This window comes from Pecten maximus, chromosome 8 (genome assembly GCF_902652985.1).
Source record: "Pecten maximus chromosome 8, xPecMax1.1, whole genome shotgun sequence".
NCBI classification, from domain to species: Eukaryota; Metazoa; Mollusca; class Bivalvia; order Pectinida; family Pectinidae; genus Pecten; species Pecten maximus.
Window position 1 is genome coordinate 14006136 of NC_047022.1, and position 9988 is coordinate 14016123.

A 9988-nucleotide genomic window follows, 5' to 3' on the forward strand; every position below is an offset into this window, starting at 1 on the left:
GCGGTGTCCCCAATGGGAGTATTCTGGGTCCGATTTTATTTATCATTTTCGTGAACGACATACCGGAAGTGGTGAACACCGTTATCAAAATGTTCGCTGACGACACAAAACTTTTGAAAGGAGTAGGCAACAACGCGGATACAGGGGAGCTCCAGAAAGATGTTGAGAGCATTTACAAATGGACCGAGACCTGGCACATGCAACTAAACGCCAAAAAATATAAACACCTGTGTATTAGCAATTCCAAGGAAAACACTAATATATATAACATTGAAAAATAAGGTCAAAAGAGCGAAATAACCAATACTAAATCCGAAAAAGATTTCTTATATTATCTCGTAACTTTTGATAGCAAAATGAAATTTAGTGAACATGCCTCCATTTGTGTTTCGAAAGCTAACAGATTAACCGGTCTGGTCTTCAAAACTTTCACTATATCGACAGAAAAATGTTCCTAAACTTGTACACGTCATTACTTCGGCCTCATCTGGAATATGCATCTTGCGTTTGGAACCCTATGCTGCTCAAGGATAAAATTGTGATAGAGAATGTCCAGAGGAGAGCCACTAAATGAGTTATTGGATTAACCAACTTATCCTACGAACAATGACTCAGATCCTTAGGATTACCAAGCCTTGGATATCGAAGAAAACGTACAGATATCGTTCAAGTGTTTAAGATTATCAACAACATCGATAGGGTCGACAAAGATAAATTGTTTACAATGTCTCCCATTACCTTCACAAGAGGTCATTCTAAGAAGATCTTGAAGCCAGTGTCCAGACTAGAAGTAACCAAACATCGGTTTAACAGCAGAGTTGTAGATATTTGGAACAGTTTACCAGAAAATGTAGTGTCTGCAAATTCTGTGAACTCTTTTAAATCGCGTCTAAACCAGCACATGCACAATGAACACTCCAAATTCGCTTCTCCTACGTGTTACAGTGTTACCTGATCGATTAATTGATCACTACCAGGATACGCCTCCAGAAGCCAGAAGGGCTTATATTGGTGTTTTAATTACATAATTACATGAAACCACGTGGATTCTACACATGTCCAGTGGGTTGTGTTGACCTTACTGAATCCATCCTTTCACCATATCAAATTAGATTCAAATCATCCATACTCCTAAATATATCAGATTGATTCAGTTGTCAAATATTGATTTAGTTAAGATAAGTTTACCTCAAGAACATCTACATTTGATAATACAAAATTGTGTGGTTGTCATCGAAACTTGAGTTTTCCTCTATACGATAGTCTTGTCTGCATTGGTATTATACAAAAAGATACATAATGAAGGTGATAACAGCTTTCAATACAAAATGAAAGGCACAGTAGAAAAATAATTGAATTAAACAGGAAATTCATTGGGAATCTATATGAAAATGCATAATAATAACTTACTGGAAATTCATGGAGAGTTTGCATCATATCACAGAGGCTTGACACATTCCTTTAACCCATAATAAATTGTAGCCCTATGGTCCGATCTCTAGAGCACTTATTGAAAGTAGTGATCCAGGGAGCGGACAAAAAGCCCCTCCCTGTCCTTCACCCTCCCACAGTACTTACCAATACTAGCTCCTTTCAAATATTATATTCATGGCATTTTCCCGTATTTGGTTTGTCTTTGGTCCATCTTAAGATATACTGTTGGTTGACAAACTTTGTCGTTATCTTCCACGTATTGCCTGATTGAAATAATTTCACTATTATGTGGAGTGATAAATTGGTGTGGGAAGCCTTCAGGTCTTGTTTATGTGCCAACGCTAACTCTTGCCCTTACAATAAAATATATACAATAGCATAGTACAAAAAGTTATTATTTCAAAACAATCGGGCTATATAGATTTCTATATATGTATGTTTACTCTCTCTTCAAAGCTTAAAAGTAAAAATAAAAGTTTCATTTCACTTTGAGTGACATTTATTCCATCTTCTGAGGAAGGATTTCTACAAAAACCACACACGATTTTAAACAAAACGAAATGTTAATTAAGAATTACATACAGAAGAGCCAAAAATAATTAACCTGCACCATATAGCTGGTACGTCCATATTATAGTGTTGGTACCTTTACGTGACTCTTTGCCCTTAACTTCGCAGGAAGGGACTCTGGCTGACGTTTGAACAACCCAGTTAATTTGTAAACCTACGTGGGGCAGTTGCCAGGTACTGACTGTAGGCCGGTGGTTTTTCTCCGGGTACTCCGGCTTTCCTCCACCTCCAAAACCTGGCACGTCCTTAAATGACTCTGGCTGTTAATAGGACGTTAAACAACAACAACAAAAAAACAACAACCCCAAAGTAACAAAATTGTAAATATAATTAGTTCACTCAATAGACCAATCTTCCTTGGATTCTGAATTAGTGATGATTGAAATTCCAACTAAACCAAGAGCATAGTATCAGTTCATCAAATAGATCACACGAATTACATCTTTTTTGTTGTTTACTTTACATTGGAATTAAAAGCCAATATTCCATGTAACTGAATCTGACGGATTTTATTCATGTTTCTGATGGATATATACTGTCCTTATTGAGGAGAACTTTAAAATTAATGATTAAATTAATGATTTTGCGAACTGTTTTTCTTGTTTTTATTTGTAATGCGTCGTTATTTACAAAATTACAACGTGTATTAAATCTCGACACGATATATGAAGCACACATGTAATACGAAAGTTGCTGTACGAATATGCAAACGGAGTGTTTAAACATGTCGTCTGCTCAAATCGTTGGGCGTGTTAGAAAGTGAAGGATCACGGGACGATATACGAACCCACAAGATGCTATGTGTTGCTCTAATAGAATGAGGATATCGCACCAATCGCAGCACACAACACTGCGTCCATGGATGATGTTTAATAGGTTGTGGTTGCTAGCAACTTTCACTAACACAAACTGCTATTCACCAAGCATCATCATCGACCGAAGAAAATTACAGGTAAAAATTGTTCTAATCTTAAGTTTGTACAGGGCATATGCTATTTTTCCTTAATAAGGCGTAGACAGGTTATTATAAGATGTATGTGTGAAATGATTTTATAAAGTTAGGTTAGTAACTTAGCGTTGTGGAATGTAGACTATGTCGATTGAGGACTAAAATGTTTACTGGTTTGTAACTATTGCGTTGTTGTTTACATCTTATTTCAAAAGTTAGATGCAATTGTGTATCGTTAGATTTTGCCTCTGAAACATCAACATAAGAGATCGATATAATGGAATTATAAGACCGGTGTGCCAACTTGAAACCATCTTCTACTCCACAGACAATTTGTACTATTTCTGAAATCATTAACACTCAAACATAGAAATATTAGGTTAAAACCATCGGAATTTGATATTTTACAAAAAACAATACCTAAGAAAACAGGTTGTCTAAATTAGATGTTTTGTTGCCCTACATAAATATGTAATATAGGAGTATATATATATATACATGTATATATAAACAGAACCAACAAAACACAAATATTATATTGAGGTTGTGACAAAATTTGTTGGAATGGAATATACAATATAAATGATATAATTATGCAATATATTCATCATGAACTGGCAATTTTATTTTGAAATAATTTTTCATGGATATATTCCTTTAAAATAATTGGTAAATTTCATTAAATTTCAGTAATCATGACGGAGAGAAAGGCTGTAATCAAGAATGCAGATATGGCTGAAGACATGCAGCAAGATAGTGTTGACTGTGCAACAACAGCTTTAGAGAAATACAACATTGAAAAGGACATTGCAGCCTACATCAAAAAGGAGTTTGACAAAAAGTACAACCCAACCTGGCATTGCATTGTTGGACGTAACTTTGGGAAGTTACGTGACGCACGAGACGAAACACTTTATTTACTTCTATCTTGGACAAGTTGCCATCCTGCTCTTTAAATCTGGTTAGCCTCGGAATTGGACATTGAATTCATATCAAACGTGCTATATATCGCTGCATAATAGACATTTTCATATTGCTTTCATGGACGTATTCATTGAACACTTCAGATGACCTACAGCAGAGTCAGCAGATACTGAAAGGCCTATTGTGATTGCTACACACAACTTTTGCTTGACTGAAATAGTTTTACTGGTAAATCTAGTACTTTACTTTTTGTTATAATTCTATTGCTATGATATTATATAGGATCTTTGTTATTTACTTTTACTACATACCTCTATATTAATAAAAAATATTGTTGAAATACAATTTTACTCAGCAAGTTTTTGTGTTTGATTGACGATTATTTTACGACAATCTACATCTACTGAATCCGGGTTAGTGCATATCCCTCTTTCAAAATTAACGTTCTTTTAGCCTCCACTATCATTAAAAGACGAAATAGCGATATTGAGCAGGTTTTATTCCTTACTTAAGTCGTCTCAATAAGTAAATATACTTGTTATTCGTGTAGTTTTCTTTTATAAACCACCGTATCATTACTCATTTCTTTCGTCACACCTGCTCTTAAGACGATTAGTGTAGTCTGTTTTGAAGCATGGTTTGCTTTGCCATTTTAAATATTAATTATCTTTACATGTATGTATACTCATGAACGATTTAGTTAGGTGCATACTGTTTTACTCCAACTCCCTCCGCACATTTAAGTTTTAGCTCGTTTTTCAAAGACACCATGTTGAGCTATAGCAGTTCTGACTTGGTGGTGTAATATTGAGGTTAGCGAAAAATGGATGAAGTGATTCAGGTTGAATTTTCAATCAACTTCCATGGGCTAATATCATCTACGTTTTTGTGTAATTGAAATCAAATTGATTTCATTCTTGATTCATGGCGCGTATGCTGTTTTTTTCTGTAATTTAATAGACCCACTTGCCAATGGGTTACATTCGCTCACTGCCTGTTGAAATGGAATCGGATGTTTGGGTTCAGTTGATGTTTCAGTTTGGGAAGATGTTGCTTCCCTATCAATTTATTGATAGGCAGTCTGCACTTGTGAAAGACGCTTATATAGGTCAAAACTGTATCCGGTAAAGTGGGTGCTGTACATATTACAACATCAAATTTCTAGTTTGTGTCATAAATTTCTTATATGAAGTATCTAAGGGGAAGTACAGTAGAGATACAGTAAGACAATACCGTATAAGAGTTTTGGAGTTGATGATAGTGTCGGAAAGTGTTTGTAAGATGGCAATATATCGAGGTTTCATTGTATATAAAGGTATTTCAATCATTTCATGCAAGAAAAAGAAATCCTGACAACCATTTGATGACGAGTATACATTTGTATGAAAAGATGAAATAAGTACAGAAAAAAAACTTGGACATTCACGGAATAAATTTGTAGTGTTACACCAATCTAGATTTTAAAAAGCATTTAAATTAAATCTCTTTAGACGTAGAAAATAAATATCGTGGAAGGTATTTCATCCAGGCACATGTCTATATAACCTGTTAAATGTTTTTTTTTATCAAACGAAAGCTGTTTGGTAGACTTAATTGAAAAAAACAAATGTTAATGATAATTAGTAGAAACGTTAATTGTCTAACAAATTTGCCTTAAAAGTGTTGTTTGATCAAAGACATTAAACAGCGCTCACGAATTATGAAATTAGCAAAGATTAAAGATGAACATCAATCTTTACGGTGATTTGTGATAGCTATATTACGAAATGACAGAGGCGTGAAACTAAAATAAATAATATTTATATAGTTACGTAAATCATTTCAACAATGACAGTATACAAACAGCACGTGTGATAAACCTCATGGGGCGCTAACCCAGTTATATCATTCTATATATAGATCATCACGAGGGATTACACTGAGCATATATGGAGCTCCATGCGAAGCGCGTGCCCGAGTGAACGTCGCATGTACTCGCACCGACACCAAATACTATCACTTTACATTGTCCGTGAAAAGTCTCAATTCAATGTTGACATTTCCCGCTGTCTACTCAACACGCCAAAATCACCGGTGCCCGGTTTCTAATAATCCATGTATGATATATATAAAAGTTCCACTCTACTACTACAGAAATAGTCTATTTTTATAGTGGATTTTTTTTTATATATATTAAATGGATTACTAATTTACTAGTATTAGAAACCGGGCACCTGTGGCCCAAACACTCTCGGAACTGCGCCCCCTGGTTTGACAGGTCGCACACCACCATCTCGAGTTCAAAATGTCCATATATTTCAATAGAAGGTTCAGCATTAACTAGATAATATATACTGCAGCTACTGGTACTGTATTTGGTAGACTACTATTTATCGTGACAATCTTCATATGTTGTCAACAATGCAACTACTCTGGTATGACATCTAAAAGTAGCTGAGAAACATTCCTTCCTCTTAGTGCAAATATACACAAGTTGATAAAAGATAAAATTATTTTCTATAACATTCCAAAACACCACTTTGCTCAGTTCTGCGTACGCGCTAAATTTCCACTGATCATGCTAAAGATCATGGTCATTTCATAACAGTACGTATATTGATTTATAATCATTGCAGAATATCCTATTTTGTATTTTACAGCAATATTAAACATGGCAGCTAAGTGTGTTTCATATGTGGCCAACATGGGTATCAGAAATGAATATAAGAACTTAATCATGCCATACCTCTGCATATAGTGGGGCGTAGAAATATACATTTTTTTACTACATAAAATCAGGTATAAATTGAAGTTAGATGTTTAAAAAACTTAAGTTTGAAATCATTAGTGTGTAAAGTTTCTCACCCCTTTATGGATCCGCCTATGAATACTATAGTTTATTAATAGCATACAGTATATAACGTACATTAACAGTATATAACGTACATCAACATTTTAACACACCCTGACTGCAGAAACAAACTTCTATTCCATCTGAGAATGAAGGATTGTACCAAAGGCATACATGATTAAAAACACCTTTAAATACAAATTGAGAATTAGATAGACTAGTTAGGGGAAAGACAAACAAACAAACAAAAAATATGAATTAAACTGCATCACACATCCTGTTTTGTAATTCTAGAGCCTTGGGTGTTGATACCTTGAAGTCTTTGCAGCATATCGTTAACTTCGGGTGAGGAGACAGACACATAGCAGGGTCTCACTTGTAGATACAATGTAGTATTATTTCACATCTCAACACACCAATCAACAAAATATTGTCCAATTTAGTGATCCTGGGATTCTGAATTAGAGCTGATGGAAAATAGGACTGCAATTCCATCAAAAAAGGAATATTATGGTAGACATACCATTGTGTTTCCATTCACCAAATATATTACATGAATCATATTTATCTAATTTACTTTGCTTTGGGTTTAAAAGCCTCTGATTTCGAGGAATTGATATATGAATTAGCATATTAGTTACATTAAAACATACTTTAATGACTTTTGTTCTCATTTCTTATAGGAAATGTCATACTTTGAATATTATTGATTGAGCAAACATGTATTACATACAGTTCGATACTCACCATAAGTTGGCCAAAACTATCGAAGGTGACATTTAATCAACAATGCCATATTACATGTGCGCTTCATTTATGACACGCTATGCTGAGAATACATTTGTTACTTATTGGATAAAAAACACACAAGTGAAACACACAGGTAATACTATGTATGTGTCCAAACATGTCGTCTGCTCAAATCGTTGGAACGTGAAGGATCACGGGACGATATACGAACCCACAAGATGCTATTTATTTCTCTAATAGAAAGAAGATTTCGCACCAATCAAAGCATACAACACTGTGTCCATGGATGAAGTTTTATAGGTTGTGGTTGCTAGCAACTTTCACTACCACAAACTTTGATTCATCAAGCATCATCTGGTGATTGCAGGAAATACAGGTAAAATAGTTCTTAGTTTGTACATGGCATATGTTTTTTCCTTCAGAAGGCGTGGACAGGTAATAAGTTATATTTGTGAAATTATGGGTGTAGTCTAGGTCATTTCATGAAATAGGTTACTAACAAGTGTTGTGGAATGTAGACGATGTTGTAGGATAAATGATTTAATTAAGATTGTAACTTACGGTTCTTTTTTTATATCTTATTTGGAAAGTTATATACTACTTTTCTTTAGATTAGGAATATTACAAAACCACTTGAATATGATATTCTACAAGAAAAAAATATTTTAAACGTTTATTCCTTTCTAAAACACTCATGTATGTTAAAATATATAGATTGTACACCATTTTCGTTAATTAAATGTTTTGTGCTAAAACAATATCATACAAAATGGAAGCCCCCATTGCATGTGTAATGTACATGGTATTTATCATACAAACAGTAAAATCAAAAGAAAAGTTTTCATATTTTTATATAATTTATATAAATATGTATAGTATACATACCAGATACGTGCTACGAATCGAAATGCGGCACACCTTGATGTTATGCGACAAAATTGTTGAAATATCTACATAATTATGTCGTGAATTGGCGGATTAATTTTCTAATACTTTTTCGTGGATATATTCGTTAATAATAGTTTGTAAACTTTATTAAATTTCAGTAATCATGACGGAGAGAAAGGCCGTAATCAAGAATGCAGATATGTCTGAAGACATGCAGCAGGATTGTGTTGACTGTGCAACAACAGCTTTAGAGAAATACAACATTGAAAAGGACATTGCTGCCTACATCAAAAAGGAGTTTGACAAAAAGTACAACCCAACCTGGCATTGCATTGTTGGACGTAACTTTGGGAGTTACGTGACGCACGAGACGAAACACTTTATTTACTTCTATCTTGGACAAGTTGCCATCCTGCTCTTTAAATCTGGTTAGCCTCGGAATTGGACATTGAATTCATATCAAACGTGCTATATATCAGCTGCATAATAGACAATTTCATATTGCTTTCATGGACGTATTCATTGAACACTTCAGATGACCTACAGCGGAGTCGGCAGATATTGAAAGGCCTATTGTGATTGTTACGTCATACACACAACAATTGCTAGAGATAGTTTTTATTGATAAATTTATTACATTGCTTTTTGTTATAATTTTATTACTATGACATAGGATCTTTGTTATTTACTTTTTACTATATATTAATAAAAAATATTGTTGAAATAAACGTTTTTGTGTTATACATAATCATTTAATTGCTGGTTATTTTACGAGAAGCATCTCCCATTTTCAAACCTGAACAGTTGAGTCTCCACCATCATTTAAGGACGAAATAGCGGTGTTCTACAGTTTTTATTCCGTACTAAATCCATTTTAATAGATCTGTGCTATTCATTTGGTTGTCTTAATGATTGATTGATTGATACATTACAATCGGTATTAATGCCATACACCTAACGCCATACTGTGTGCATTTAGTTAGAGCGATACAATGTAGTAAGATTGATAAAAGATAGATTGATACAATGTAGTAAGATTGATAAAAGATAGAGTGATACAATGTAGTAAGATTGATAAAAGTGATACAATGTAGTAAGATTGATAAAAGATAGAGTGATACAATGTAGTAAGATTGATAAAAGATAGAACAATACAATGTAGTAAGATTGATAAAAGATAGATTGATACAATGTAGTAAGATTGATAAAAGATATATTGATAAAATGTAGTAAGATTGATAAAAGATAGAGTGATACAATGTAGTAAGATTGATAAAAGATAGAGTGATACAATGTAGTAAGATTGATAAAAGATAGAGTGATACAATGTAGTAAGATTGATAAAAGATAGATTGATAAAATGTAGTAAGATTGATAAAAGATAGAATAATACAATGTAGTAAGATTGATAAAAGATAGAGTGATACAATGTAGTAAGATTGATAAAATATAGAGTGATACAATGTAGTAAGATTGATAAAAGATAGAGTGATACAATGTAGTAAGATTGATAAAATTGATACAATATGACAGGAACATATACTTTCTTTATCTTGGGACGGGTAGTATAATCATTTTGTGTTTTAATTGTTTGTTTTACCATTTAAATATCAATTCTCTTTATATGTATTGATGATGGGTGT

At 33.5% G+C, this 9988-nt stretch overlaps 1 protein-coding gene and 1 pseudogene across 1 annotated transcript; both read left to right on the forward strand.

Annotated features, from left to right (window-relative positions):
• The first annotated feature begins 3643 nt into the window (after positions 1-3643).
• LOC117332521 lies at positions 3644-4235 on the forward strand (annotated as a pseudogene).
• A 3470-nt stretch (positions 4236-7705) lies between these two features.
• Positions 7706-9073, forward strand: LOC117332522 (dynein light chain 2, cytoplasmic-like). Its single transcript, XM_033891464.1, has 2 exons — positions 7706-7833; positions 8504-9073. The coding sequence occupies exon 2, from the start codon at positions 8509-8511 to the stop codon at positions 8776-8778; it is 270 nt and encodes an 89-aa protein (XP_033747355.1). The 5' UTR covers positions 7706-7833; positions 8504-8508; the 3' UTR covers positions 8779-9073.
• Positions 9074-9988: the final 915 nt, after the last annotated feature.

Coding starts and splice junctions, on each gene's coding strand:
- LOC117332522 (XM_033891464.1), top strand. CDS start 8,509: ATGACGGAGAGAAAGGCCGTAATCAAGAATGCAGATATGTCTGAAGAC.